At 39.1% G+C, this 15,214-nt stretch overlaps 1 protein-coding gene across 2 annotated transcripts; it reads left to right on the plus strand.

The window, feature by feature from the left end:
- Positions 1–8,451: 8,451 nt before the first annotated feature.
- LOC114157984 (protein mono-ADP-ribosyltransferase PARP14-like) lies at positions 8,452–15,121 on the plus strand. Of its 2 annotated transcripts, none has more exons than XM_028039271.1 (7): positions 8,452–8,629; positions 9,064–9,104; positions 9,903–10,800; positions 10,881–11,471; positions 12,841–12,977; positions 13,212–13,392; positions 13,526–15,121. In XM_028039271.1, the coding sequence occupies exons 3-7, from the start codon at positions 9,939–9,941 to the stop codon at positions 13,771–13,773; spliced, it is 2,019 nt and encodes a 672-aa protein (XP_027895072.1). In that variant the 5' UTR covers positions 8,452–8,629; positions 9,064–9,104; positions 9,903–9,938; the 3' UTR covers positions 13,774–15,121. The 2 variants fall into 2 exon arrangements, with proteins under 2 accessions (XP_027895072.1, XP_027895074.1); XM_028039273.1 differs by having other exon boundaries at positions 9,906–10,800.
- The last annotated feature ends 93 nt before the right edge of the window (positions 15,122–15,214 follow it).

Genomic DNA, 15,214 nt, shown 5'->3' on the forward strand with positions numbered 1-15,214 from the left:
CTTTATCTGGATAAATGTTCTTTTAAGATTTTGGTATGAAGTTTCACCTGCATTTTAGAAAATTACTGTACTTAACTTTCCGGGTGTTTTATTACCACTGCCTGATTTAAGTTTTGGCACCAATCCCCTAATTAGTCATCCACTTCATACCATTTTTTAGGTAAACTAGTGAGAATCAGGTCACCAGTTCATCAACGAGGCACAGAAGGAAACTAGAAAGTGTGCATTCCTGCCAAAATGTAAGAGTGAATGCTTAATGCTTTTCTTGAAGATGCCAAAACGTTTGAAATCAACTGCTGAAGACTTGCAGAAATGCAAGAAATAGGCAGACGCACCAGAACAAATTATAATCCTGCAAAGTGCCTAAATGGGATTATTATAACAGAAAAACTGTTGAAGACAAGTAAAAGCTTTTTAATAATGGAAAAATTCCACCTAAACAATTTCTAACACTATTAGAAATTGCTGGAGAACAGCGGTTCCTAACCTAAACCGCAGGGTCAAAGCAGTTTATAAGGTAGAATTATATAAAAGGCTAAAAGTAGCTAAAATACTAATGGTTGCATCTAGGCTTCCACTTGCATGTAGAGTTACAGTAATATATTCTATGCAATGTAAAAAAACTAATGTAAAACCTAAAATTTTAAAAAGACAGAAACGTTCCCCTATTTATTCTGATAAAAACGGTGAGTGAATGAAATCCAACCTTTTTTTTTTTTACCCCTCCAGGGGGTCTTTATGTGGGCTCTAGTGTCCCTTATTTGATAGTAGGTTGACAGGAAATGGGGAAGGCATGCGGCAAATGTCATCGGGTCCGGGAGTCGAACCCGCGACGGCCGCGTCGAGGACTCAAGGCCTCCAAATACGGGTCGCGCTATCCACTACGCCACCATGGCACGCCCCTAAATCCAAACCTTTTATGGTTCGTAAGATATCAACATTTGTTTGGAGGCATCGTTTACACTGTGACTACAAAAAACATGCCACATGCAGCACAAAAAAACTACATCAAAAGGTCAAATTATTCCCAGGTGTTAAACAGCATAAAAGCTGTTAAACTGCCCAACTTCAAAATGGCCGCTGCCTTGTGTCCTCCATCAGGCCTGAAACTGGATGATTGATTGCCATTGATAGGCAGGAACTAAAACATCCACTGTGAAACACAACAGACATTTTATATTGTAATTCTCAATTCTGCCACAGGATGGAGCGGTTTCCCCCATGGGGTGAAAAATTCATAAAAAGCTGAATATTACAAAAAGTATGAAGGTTATGAATACCAAGAGAAATAGTCGGCATTAGGAGAGCAAGCTGGATAGTATAAAAGTTGAATGGTGAAAATAGAGCGAAGTATGCAGAAGAAGAAGTGAGGCGAAATTTACGGAGCAACCAGAAAAGTGGGACTCAATGGTGTGAATGAATGCCTACAGCATTAATGAATGCCTGCAGCATTAATGAATGCCTGCAGCATTCATTCACACTATTAATAAAAATGTGTAGGGGGGTAAAGTGGAGGGACCAATGGTTCCCTGGCCCAACCTGTTCTGGCGAAGCTGCACAGGTCACTTCCAGCTCAGACTTGTGGGAAAAATGTATTTAATGCACAAGGATTAATTTTTTTCATATGCTCACTGTGTGCTATTATTACCCCTAGCAACAGTTGCCATGCTGCTGACAATGATGTCATCAGCATGACTTCAAATAATGTCTGTGTCATGAGGCCCTTCTAAGGATGCCTCTGTGATGTCATAAAGTCCATGACATCACCAACTGATCAGTTAATTCTCCGGTCAGTCAACACAAAATTCATTTGGACATTTTGGACAGCGCATTAAAGACGAGTGATGAAAGCTCCAGGAGTGACGTAGTAAAGGACATAGATTTAGTGTTTTTTGACGAGATGGAAAGAAAACTCTGCTGAGACATCTTTCAACTTCTCTGTGGCAATGATGATGTAGTTAGAGAACTGCTGTTTAAAATAAACAAAAGTGAAAACCCAATAGTTTTTACAAGCCCACACAGAGTTTCAGAAGAACCCTGGCAGGTTCTAGGAAAATTAATCTTCAGAAAGATTTTCTCAGGAAGGCATGGAAGTGGATTCAACATGCTGTCTGCTGTGGAGACGATTCAGACGTTGTTCAGACTCAAGAAGCCTCTAAAAGTGGACCAGACATGGAGCCAGCCTCCAAGTCAGGACTGGGATCTGAGTCGGGACTGGGATCTGAGTCAGCACTGGGATCTGAGTCGGGACTGGGATCTGAGTCGGGACTGGGATCTGAGTCAGGACTGGGATCTGAGTCGGGACCTGCCTCTGAGTCAGGACTGGGATCTGAGTCAGGACTGGGATCTGAGTCGGGATCGGGATCTGAGTCAGGACTGGGATCTGAGTCAGGACCGGGATCTGAGTCAGGACCGGGATCTGAGTCAGGACCGGGATCTGAGTCAGGACCGACCTCCGAGTCAGGACCGACCTCCGAGTCGGGACCGGGATCCGAGTCGGGACTGGGATCTGAGTCGGGACTGGGATCTGAGTCGGGATCGGGATCTGAGTCAGGACCGGGATCTGAGTCAGGACCGGGATCTGAGTCAGGACCGACCTCCGAGTCAGGACCGACCTCCGAGTCAGGACCGACCTCCGAGTCGGGACCGGGATCCGAGTCGGGACCTGCCTCTGAGTCGGGACCTGCTTCTGAATCGGGACTGGGATCTGAGTCAGGATTTGCCTCCGAGTCAAGACTTGCCTCAGAGTCGGGACCTGCCTCCGAGTCAAGACTTGCCTCCAAATTAGGACTTGCCTCCGAGTCAGACTCATCCTCCGAGTCAGACTCATCCTCTGAGTCGGGACCGGCCTCCGAGTTGGGACCGGCCTCCGAGTCCCTCTGAGTTTATTGTAAGAAACGGTACCTTAAGTCACTGTTGTCTTTCTCCTTTAGAACCAGTCCCTCCGTTCCCCTATGAATCCCAACACCATAAAACATTCCTATCTTAACTCCTGTTTGATGAAAAGTATATTTTCTTCTGACCATTCTCTATAAACCCAAGACATAATGGCACGTGAAAATCTTAGTAGAACCCTTATTTATTAAACACTCTGACCAGCCTGTCTGCCACCGACAGCTATGCTACGTCCAAAGTCACTTTAATCACTTTTTGTTAATAATCTGACCCTCTGAACTTCACCTGAAGCCACTTGGCTTCATGTCGCAGATTCACTTCTTAGTGAATAAGGTTTTGAACCAGTGTACCTAATGATCTGGCAGTCTCATAAATGTAGTCTGTGGTTAATGTGTGGTTTGGGTCCTGCAGCCGGATACTTCTCGGAAATCCCTCTAATTGGGTTTCGGGGAATAACACGGACAGAGACAAGAATTTTCTAACAACTATATAACAGCTTCGTCCAGCGGCTTTCTGTGGGTGAGAGATACGGCCATCTGTCACAGCTGAGAGAGATGTTCATACTTAGACGATGTTTTATTTGTTTATAATGCAAGAGACCAGATGTCTGGTCTGGGCGAGAATGTTGGTCTTTTTCTCGTGATGGGGTGAATGTAAAATATTAAATTTCTTTTTAAACAGTGGACTTTGGTAGCACAACAGGGGCAGGGACTTTATATGAAGTGCACACCTACAGCTCTAGAAAAAATTAAGAGACCACTTAAAAAGATCAGTTTCTCTGATTTTACTTTTTGGTGGTTTATGTTTGAGTAAAATTAATATTATTCTTTTATTCTATGAACTACTGACAACGTGTCTCTGAAATTCCAAACAAAAATTTAGTATTTATTTACAGAAAATGAGAAATGGTCAAAGTAACAAAAAAGATGCAGTGCTGTCAGAGCTCAAATAATGCAAACTGAACAAGTTAATATTCATTTAGAAACAACAACACTAATGTTTTAACTTGGGAAGAGTTCAGAAATTAACAGAAAAATTCACAAGGCACCTTTCTTTCAGCAACACGTTTGTCCAACAACTTATGATTTTCTGCAAATAAAAATAAATATATGTAACTATAATTTGGCCATTTAGATATTTTTTAATCTGGAAATTTGGCATTTTGTCAATCCAGAGGTTAGATTAAGATCAAATTTATCATCCCTACCTTATAGGAAAATGATGTTTAAGGGGTATGCATTAACTGAGAATGGATGTCACCAAACAGAGTGTTTCCATATTTCATGTTAAATTAAATCCTGAGATCTTCACAGAGCATCTTCTTTTTGTTCAAGTAGACACATTTGTTCTGTTTAAAATGCCCAAATCACTATTCCTTGCGATGGCTTAAATAGTGCACCTATGTTCCTAATTAAAATCGTAAGAATTTTATTTTTTAATTATTTCCGATTCAAAATAAGGGCTTGCATCACTTCCCTCACAAAATCCCAGCTTAAGCATTTCGCAAAGTAAGCACCTATAGTTCCCTTTTCCGACAATTTCTTCAGAATGAGGAGACTGTGATTCCTCAAAACTGACCATGACATGACCTAGTTTTAACCATTTCATGATGTTGCTATTTTGCTTCATGTTCTTCACCCCGTTTCAAAGTCAGTTCATCAGACTTGTTGTTTGGTGCAGAATCAAATAAATCCCCAATGTATTCCAGTGACCTCTAAGGATCACGGTTGTGACCTTTCGCATGCGAAAGGTCACAACGTAGGTCCTGTGATCGTAGGTCCTGTGGTCAGTATGACTTAAAGAAATGCTTCTCAGTTGAAATTGAAATTTTACAACAAACGACGAATTTCTTTGTTACTGAATTGCACAATGCACTATGAGTAACTGGGTTTTCTCTGTCTTATGATGCCTCCTTTGACCAGGTCACTGTGGTAAACACATCGTAAAACATGAGGTCTCTATCACAGGAGAACAATACGAGCTGATTGAGTGCTTAGGCTGCACTAAATGCTAAATTAAGCAGCTAACAGCTTCAAGCAACTGGCCAGATGTTTTATTGCTTGATAGGTATTTCTCAAACCTTCATAAAAAGACAACCACAGACAACGTTTTAGTTTTCAATCAAGTCTTTTGCAAAAGGAGAAAGCATGGCAAACCATTTCTCTAAGGAGTTTACCATGCGTTCTGACTCTCTGCATTAGAACAAGTCGTTTAATACAAAAATGGAAAGTGGAGGTAATAAATCAAGGGGGGCCTATTTTAAACAAGGCAGAAAGAGAACACAGTAACTAACTCACTATGATCCCTAGATTAGAAATCAGCTGCAGCTTCAAGGTCTACAGAAAAAGCAAGTTTTGTCTTTCACACGGTTTAACAGAATCTTCCTCTCTGGGGTGTGAATACTAAACCTATGAATGAAAAACACACTAGTAAAACTACTAATGTAAGAATGATAACAATACATAATTATTCTAACACTGCTGTTTACAGTTTATTGTAGTTATGAGTTAAACTCTTCTGTGTGCCAACACTGAGCTCTGTGAAGTTACAGCGTTTGGTCTCCTTTGCTTCTCTTATATTCCATTTGTTAGGCTACATAATTAAGCTTATAGCAGAAATGATGTTTAAGCGCTGAAAATAATGCAGCTGACTTTATGTGTTGGTGATTTTACATTATTAAACTGTTGCCAATGGCCCACTGTGTGACGGATCTAAATATTGATCCCATTGTGGGTAAGGGTGATCTACAGGACCAGCACAAAAAGCCATTTTGTAGGAGATTTAAAACGTTGTAAAACACCAGCTACACACTGACATTACTGCACATCTGAGGTGCAATAGCACTATAATATATTTTAAAAGTGCAAATAAAATAATAAAAAACAACAATACTAACAATATATACTGATTAAAAACAACTTTTGTTCTTTGCACTGATTTCTGGTATTTTTGTACAGTTAGTGTGCTTCTTTTTGTCAATACTAGTTGTTGCTGTACACTTGGTATTTCTACACTGAAGGACAAATGTATGTCTATTCTATTCTATATACTTTAATACCTGTAAAAAGAGTATTAAAATATCTATTGGAATAGACCTTTATACAGCAAATGAACAAATTCAGGTTTTCAGTCATGCTTAATTACAAGTTACATTTTCATGCTGAGCTGCAAGTGACCACACAACCCAGGACTTTGATACACTGGATTTCAGGATTCGTCCTTTTCTCTATTCAAGCTGTAAAACCTGCTGACTGAAAAGTTGGAAACATCTTTTGAATCCACAGACATAATATTTTAACTTTTATTTTCACTTTTCTTTTTTCCCTCTCTCTGGTGTCGGTCTGTGCATCACATTCTTTCATGGATGACAACATTTTCCTGGGAATCTGCTGGGGCTCCGACTGTTGGGAAGCTGGGGTTTTGGTTTCTGTGGGGCCGTTTTTCCTTTCTCTCATCTAGATGGAATCAGGAGGCTGTGTTGTCTGGAGGTCGATCTCAGGTGTTCAGTCATCACACCTGCAACCTATCTGTCGTCAGCCAGTGTCTAAGAGAAGCCAGTCCTTTGACGCCTGAGTGTTGCCGTTCATGGTACTCTGTGCCCCTCAGTGTGTTTCCTCTCTGAGTGTTTTACTCAAGCCTCCCTTGTGATCTCCTTGCAGGTTCTCAGTGGCTGTTACCTTTTGTGCCTCCTGAGTTTTATTGCTTCACCACCAAGATTCTCCATAAAGAAACCTCTGGTTCAAAGATCCCTACGACTGGTGACAAATCTTCTCCTCAATCACTCATTCTCCTTCAGTTTAACTTATTCACCTCTCATCTACTCCGTCCTCAGATCTCCGGCCATTCCATACCCCGGGCAAAGAAGACACATTTAAACTCTTTGTACAATAAACTTTAACTGATTTTCTCTTTATCCTGAAGTGTATTCTGCATGTGGGTCAAACGATTAGCCTCAATCATGACGAATGCTTCCTTTTATGAACTTCCGACAAAAAAGAAGGAGTCTCTTAGTGCACTGATTTGGAAAAACAGGTAGACTACCTTTGAGAGTCCTTATCTATTTTCTTCTCTGTTCATTTTCTTTGTCTGTGGGTGAAAATGTTTGTCTTGGCAGGCTTCATAATTTTTCATCTTTTTATTTTGGCTTAAGGAAAACCTTCAAGATTAGATTTACAGTAATACTAGTACATTTGATTTTTGGTATTGGCTTTTAGAACTAAAAGGTGGACAGAAAAATAATTGCATATCAAAAATATAGCTTGAAACTACAATTTTCCAAGATGAAGGCCCAATTACCCTTATGGTGAGTGAACGATCTGATATGGCGTCTGCCACTGGATTTAATATTGTTAATGCATTCTCAGTAATAGCTTTAGAACATTTGACCATCTTACTTTCAAATAATTTTGTCTACATTCCCTTACTAACACAGGCAATCTGTCAATTTGATCAGAAAAAATATCTATATATAAAAAACTTGGCCCTCACACTTGTTTAATGTGACCAAAATTATTCATGCAGAAACAGAACTTGACGTCACAATAATATTGGGAATAGTCTGATCAGAATATTATATAGATACTGGATATAACCCATGTGAAGTACCTTCAGAAAATGTAATAAGTTTACAAATCCTAAGCGTGTCATCATGTGCCTGTCTTTGAGAGTTCATCAGTTTGAGGAGTTTGTGTTTTCCATCTCCACCGTTTATTGTTTCGAATGCCTAAAATCAACATATGAATCCCCAACAATTTTCCAGAACTCCCTTCCAATCTCAAATGCAAATATGACCATAAGTTTCTTAAATCATATAGGTAGTAAATAGAGCCAAGCCCATATTGTAAATATATGTCATAGATATATAAATCTTGATATATAAAAAATATGATATATACAAATATGCTTTAACTTTAGTTGGATAATTTTGCTGTTTAAAATCTTAGAAGAAAGCAGATTTTAATTTTTGAACATTGAATAAGGACCATTTACTGTGAAGATGCTGTAAACTTCATCTTGCCGCGGTTTTTAATCTCAGTGTGACATCTAGTGGTTTGCTGTGGTATCACAACATGCCGATTTGACAAGATATTAAAACATAGTGTTAGTTATTTGGTTTTAAATAATGTTGAGTGACAATACATTAAATCAAATGGAGCACATTTTGACACGTCATTAAAATAAATGTAATATATTTAAATATATTTTGCTTCCAAAAAACTAATTCGTTTTCCAAAAAACTAATTTTTTATACAGTTTCTAAACAATAATTCTCAGACTTTCTGATAGTCTCTACTAGTATTAAAGCACTTGTACCATGTTGTTTTAAGAAAGCCTCTTTTTCACAACCACTTACCAAGAATAGAAGATAAATTTGATGATTCAAAATCAGATTTTGATATTAAAAAAAATGGCTCAGCGTACTCTACAGCCTATTTATTTCATATTGTCATTTGCACAACAAAACACAAACAGAAATGTTGCCATAAAAGGAAAACTATTTGCATGTCTGGGAGTGTCACTGCAACACACAGACCTGTCAGTAAATGAAACTGAAACTCAAAGTTGTCTCATGAGATCAGCTCTTTAAATGGTGACACGTTTATTAAAAGTCTTGTTAGAAGTTAAAAAGTTTGATAAATATCTGCAAATAATTTCTCTAGAATCAGGGGAGACTTAAATCCTGTGCAGGACAGCAGAGAGTCTGGGAGAGGAAGTGAAAAACCAGCAACACTCGGTAAGTTGTATTTAGAAACAAAGCTAACTCTGTCATCAGTACTCATAACAGAGTTAGCCGTCAGTTAGCAGCAGGCTAACTTCATGCTAACTCAGTGCTTGGCTACACCGTTAGCATGCTAACTATTCCTGACATGCTAACTATTCCTGACATGCTAACTATTCCTGACATGCTAACTATTCCTGACATGCTAACTATTCCTGACAGAAAGCAGTGACACAGTTTATCTGACACTTTTATGTTGTAAAAACATTAGTTGTGGGAGAATAAAGGAGAGGAGATAATGAAATTTAGTGAATTGCATCACATAATCCAAAGTGAACCTGTTCTTCTTCTTCTGATTTATTTTTTGTTGTGTGCCCCGTCCATCCCACAAAAAAGTATTTGCCAAGGAAATGTCACAGTTTTAATCTACTTGAAATGTTTTCTTCCAGATCTTTTAACTACAGAAAGTCACTCTAATATTCAGCAAAAGGTGAGGTTTTTTTTTCCTGGAAATGATACACTATGCTTCACAACCTCCCCCCGCCCTTGATTTTGATAAATTGAAACCTTATTCCAAAGTTTATTAAACAAAATTTACCTGAAAGAAATTATGCTATCGTGATATCGGTTAAAATGTCAATTTCACTGCATAGAAATATCAGACACTTATATAGAGCTTGGTCATGACACCCAGATTCATCTCGTTTCCACAACTTGATTGGAGTTCACCTGATGTCAGTTCAGTTGATTGAACATAATTTGGAGACTCAGTTGAGTATGGCTCTTCAAATCCCAGCCTTGAGGGCCAATGTCCTGTTTTCATCACATCTGAATACAGTCTTTAGCATCACTTTGGAGAACTTGACTGCATATTGAGGAAGTAATTCAGCCATTTGATTCATGTGTGTTTCTTGTGAATGGGAATAATATTAATGTTTTGGAGTGGACCATGGTCGTCTTAATGTGAATCTGAAAAGGATTCTGTGCAGGGAGCTAGAGGTCAGGGTAATGAAAGTTTTGAAATGAATATTTTTCACCACAGATATTTCTATATCTTATTTAAAAAATAAAAAAAGTAAAAAAAAAAAATTTTGTCAATAGTGTAATAATAATTTTTTTCAATCTTTTCAATTCTTTTTTGAGAGATTCCTATTTCATTTTGTCTTAGATGACTTGGATAAAGAAAAGTAATTTTGATTCTAAACCAAAATTACTGGTTTATGAATAATTTTGGACCTACCTGTTAATGAAGCAGATAATAATTTTTTGGTCTTTGTTTTATTTCTAGAAGGACCCCTGTCACAGGGAGGAGCAGTTCAGAGTGATGAATGATTTCACCAAAGGTCAGCGTCTGTCTTACCCAGGAAATACAAATATAGTCATCTTGAAAGGACCTGGCAACACAAGACCTACTAACCCCCATGGACAAAACACAAGTGATTTAGAGAGGAGAATAAATCTACCTCAAGATGTAATAACCTTTATTAAATCCAGTAATGCCATTCGTAAGTACCAGACACTCTTCCAGCAGCGGTTCAGGAATCCCGTGTTCATAGAGGTTGGGTCAGACTTGGTCTTGTTTTGTAAGTGCCCTCATGACCTGGATGAGGCTCAGGCACAATTGGTGGGGGATCTGAGTGTGGAGATTGAGAAGCTCCAAGTCGTTGCCGCTGTTCCTCCAGATACAGACAGAATCAAAGAAACCCTCATGAAAGCCAAGACGGACCTAAACCGTGATGAGCTCAGGGTGGACTTCAGCTTCATCCCTGGGCAAGGTGCAACCACGGTGGCCAAAGTACGCCTGGTGGGCTACACTGAATATGTGAAGAATCTCAGAGGTGTTCTTCAGGATTACCTGTTGAATCAGGTTTTTACAAAAGAAGTGCTGAACCTGCAACATCCTGAAATGGTTGACTGCTTTGGCAAAATCCTAGAACTGATTAGCATTAAGCAAACACAAGTTACTTTGAAACAATCCCTTCTTCCCAAGCCCTGTGTAGCTATCTCTGGCCCCCGTTGCCACGTGCAGGAGGCCCATAAGGCTCTTAGGTCCGGATTAGCCAGTCTGACATTAGAAAAGTTGGTTTTAGATGGTCCGGGAGCTGTGCGTTACTTCCAGGCAGAAGGTAAAACGAGCAAAGAACTGGTTGAGAGCTCCTGTAAAGTTCTGATCCAGGAACGTCAAGGTAAGCACAATGAACAGGAGTACTATGAGTCTTCTTCTAGTCACATCTGTCTAACCATTTATATTGGATTTAATTTGCAGTATCAGCACCAAGACAATTTATTTTTTCAATCCCAAGTCTTCGTCATACTACAAAAACCAGTCAGCAATCCTCTTTCCTGTTTGTGGGCCTTCAGAGAAAAAATGTTGATGATGCCCTAACAAAGATTAAGAATCTGTACCAAGACCACAGCGCCACAAAAACTTTCACCAATCAGGATCTGGCAGACCTCACAGAGGAAGACATGAAAAAGTTGATGAACCTAATAAAGACTCAGGACTTGTATGTACAGGAGGACCCCTTAAGCCAGGGGGGCTTAACGGTGAGCGGGTTGAAAGCTGGCGTCAACCAGGTGGACCAGATGCTCCAAACACTCATTCCTCTTAAGAAAGAAATGAGAGCCAAAGAGGAGGAAAATCTGTACCCTCGCATAGCTTGGTGTATCCTGGGACAAAACGGTACCTGGGAGAGGCTCCCCAAAACAGGCAATTATAATCTGGAAAAGCGTAACACCACAAAAAGCATAGTGGACCCACATGGGGTTACCTGGAGTGTGAATCTACTGAAGATGGAGGCCAGAAGAGATTTAACTGGACAGACGGCCAAGTTGAAACGACTTGAGAATTTGCCAGGTAAGGGAAACAAATGCTTTTATTTGAGTGTTGGCTTCATGAAGGTTTCAGTGGATCCCATCAGAATTATTTCTAAACTTTGAAAGAGGCAACTAGAGCAATATTTGCCTGTTATTTGCCTTTTACTTTGCAGACTGACTCTGCTACCTCAAAGACAAAGTGAGACTGCCATGAATCATTTTGGGAATGCTAAAAAAAAGATGTCTGCTGAGCTCCAGCCAAGCCATACCATATATACCACAACATGCCACCTGGTTTAGAACAATATAAACATTCCCAAAATGTTGCAGCAATGGCCCAGTGTACAAATGTCAAACATATTAAACTCTAAATACAAATATTCACTTAGATACAAAAGTTAATCTAAACAAAGAAAATACAAATCCCCCTCACCAGCAGGAACTAGTGGTGCAGTCCAATCAGCATTTAAGTCTATTGAGCCCTGGCCCCATCTTTTGTCTGGCAACTCCATGGCAGGTAAGTACAGGCAAAAGAACCAAAAAGAACTAATCTTATGCAAACAATTTGCAGTTACCAACTTAAGAGTGAGCCCTAAATGTGTATGTAACATGATTATGGCTCCTCATGTTATTTACATGCTTGTTCGGCCTTTTAGATCACTCTCCAGGTGGCTGTCATGTTGATATATGTTCTTAGAAACAAACGAATAAAAAAAACATACCCTTACAATGAAAATGCGTTCTAAAAGATAGTTAACTGGGCTGGAGATCTACAGATCTTTTATTCAGTGGCATTTCTATGAAGTCACATGTGAACAGCAGAGAGGGATTGCCAGTAAGTGATGACGTGTTTTGCAAGGAAGTAATTTATTAACCAACTCTTGACTTCCTGTAAGAAGCTCAAACAATAATTTTGTTGGTTGGTTTGTCAAATACACGAACATGTAGAAATAACTTGATGAAATTTTAAACCACATATACACGTAAAATTTTTTTTTAGAAATTAACTCATAGACTGTTTTTCATTGTAGATATTTTGGCACAACGTGTACAAAGTTGAATGCAACCCTCATTGTCAACCTTTATAAGTCTTTCATTTCAACTAAAAATGGAAATATTTGATCTCATCACTGGAGTTATGCAATTACAAGTATTGCTTCTGAAAAGAAAATGTCTCCTAAAATTACATTTTCAAAGTTTTTTTGACTTTGCTATGATAAAAAAAAGTAAGCATTAAACTATTCTATGGTACCTGAACCATAGAAATGATGTTCCAGTTAGAGGCCAAATGTTTATTTATTTCACCAAATAGGTCAGCTGTTATAATCTAACAACTGCATTTATGAAGCTTCCAGAATATCTTTGTGTGTTTCTAACATCTTCTAATGTCAACTGTGACACTTTGCTAGACTTTACATTTCCGCTGTACTGGGACAAAATGTCTAATACTAAATGTTTGGAAGAAGTGCTGCTGGATCCTTCATCTGCAGAGTATCGAACCATCCAGCAGGCATTCAACAAAACTGCCCAAAACACCATTGTGAAGGTAGGGGAGCTCTTTTCTATTTAGTTAGCTTCTTGTTTATGTCTCAGTGAATATGTACCACATCATTTACTCTTAGACAAAGGCCTCCTCATTTTATCCATTCATAACAATCACATGGTGAATACTTCTTATTAGGTCCAATAAACAGTAATCAAACCTAAGCAATGATTTTTGAACTAATCATTTAAAAAAATCTGTTTTATTGATCCATTATCTCTTTTTCCTTCCTGTCAGATTGAACGCTTACAGAACGTTCACCTGCGGCGCACGTATGAAATGCAGAAGAAACACATCTCTGAAAAGAACAAAAATGAAGGTGGAGTAGTTGAAAGACTTCTGTACCACGGGACAAGCCAGGAAAACCTCAACTCCATCAAAACCAAAGGGTTCAACAGGAGCTTTTCTGGAAGAAATGGTACTGTCTACTAACTAGTTCTTCTGCAGATTAATTGTTTGTGGAGATTTAGGATGTGTAAAGAACTTGCAATAACGTACCTGGGTACTTTCCTCCACCATGAAAGGTAATTATTTAATTTTGTCTTTCACAGCTACTTTATATGGTCAAGGAACCTACTTTGCTGTAAATGCCAGCTACTCAGTGGGCTACTCCAATCCCGCAGCAGACGGTACTCAAACCATGTTCGTGGCCCGAGTCCTGACAGGCCTTTTCACTCTGGGCCGTAGCGACATGAGGATGCCTCCGCCTCGCAACAGCCAGCAACCCGATGACCGCTACGACAGCTTGGTGGATAATATCAACAACCCCACCATGTTTGTTGTGTTCCACGATAACTAAGCCTACCCAGACTACCTCATCACCTTTCGTTAAGCACATGTTTAAAAAAAACAGCCTGTTGATTTTTTTGCCCATGTACCAATTCATACGTTTGGGGTTTTTGTTGTTCCTAACCTAATGTTTTGTGCCAACAATGTTTCTGTTCATACACGCCTCGGAGACTTAATTCACAGTCTTTGACAGCTGGAGATTTAAAGTCGTTCGCCGCAGGACTGAAGGCATCGCCCAGACTAGAGACTCATCCTCCTGAGAGCTGCAGCTGCATTTTTAACTGAGATTAAAGGCCTTATCTCACAAACACTAATACCTGAAGAAAAGGTTCTGCACCATAGGTAACCAGTTAGCGTCCCCTGGTTTGGAAGAAAAATTAGCAAATATATGACGATGTGAGGAAGGAATTCAGTCTACCTAGCAACATTATGGCTTTCTGTTATAAGATAGCATTGAGGAGAATTATAGCTGGGATGCCACAGGGATCTTTTTCAGAGACAGTGAAGAGCTAGCGCTGTTGTCTAGACATATGAGGCAATGTATGAGCCGCAAAAACCAGAACTATTAAGCCGAGTTGGCAGCTGAATTAGCAGCTTTCTCCTGGCGATTAACATGCTGTGATTTGTTGTTACGGTGGTAATTATGTGAGATGAGATGGTTTAGAGGAGACATTTATTTTTTAATATTTTGAAACTTCATTACAATTGATAATTGCTGTTGGCTAATGTAGTCAAACTGTGTTTTGTCTACTAGAGAGACGTTGGAAAAGCACAGAGTTTTTCTGTTAAATCAGCTCAGTGTCATCTGAGTCCTTTGTCTGTTCCTGTAATGTTAAATCAGAGGACAACAGGATTGTTTACATGTGCAATGCTTACAGCATGTTTGAAAATGTAACATATTCAGAACACCTGGGTGCTGGAGTTCTGTAATATCACCTTGGCGTTCTCTAAGTCCGTACAAGAAACTTATAAAGTACCTAAAAACAAACCCTTAACCTGCTTGGTTGAATTAGGGGTGGAAAACATGTGAGAACGTGGTCAGTACTGCCAGAGTCCTGGCAGCAGCAGACTGTAAAAGCCTCAACATGTAAGGAGTTTTTGCTCTCAGATGTTTAAACTGCATTGCAATAATTCAGACATGGCAAGAGTATAAACAGTTTTTCTACTATAAGGGCACAAAATTGGGCAAAACTTAGAGAAGCATCAATTTGAACTGCTCTGCAAGTGATCCACAACAGCTACACTTTTCCTTTGGTATACTGACATTAACACAAGTGATGGGCTAACCCACTTTTCAAAGCTTGTTGAAATTCAGGTCATGCAATCATTTATTGACAAAATAAAAAAAATGCCAGAAATATTTTTAGTCTATTCTTTCAGGGTTTGGTTTAATAGTTCACACATAATCTGCTTGTTTTAAACAGGATAAGATAACAGTGAAAGATGTGGTT

This window comes from Xiphophorus couchianus, chromosome 14 (assembly GCF_001444195.1).
Source record: "Xiphophorus couchianus chromosome 14, X_couchianus-1.0, whole genome shotgun sequence".
NCBI classification, from domain to species: Eukaryota; Metazoa; Chordata; class Actinopteri; order Cyprinodontiformes; family Poeciliidae; genus Xiphophorus; species Xiphophorus couchianus.

Coding starts and splice junctions, on each gene's coding strand:
- LOC114157984 (XM_028039271.1), top strand. CDS start 9,939: ATGAATGATTTCACCAAAGGTCAGCGTCTGTCTTACCCAGGAAATACA. Junction 10,801..10,880: donor TCTGATCCAGGAACGTCAAG/GTAAGCACAATG, acceptor TTTAATTTGCAG/TATCAGCACCAAGACAATTT. Junction 11,472..12,840: donor ACGACTTGAGAATTTGCCAG/GTAAGGGAAACA, acceptor ACACTTTGCTAG/ACTTTACATTTCCGCTGTAC.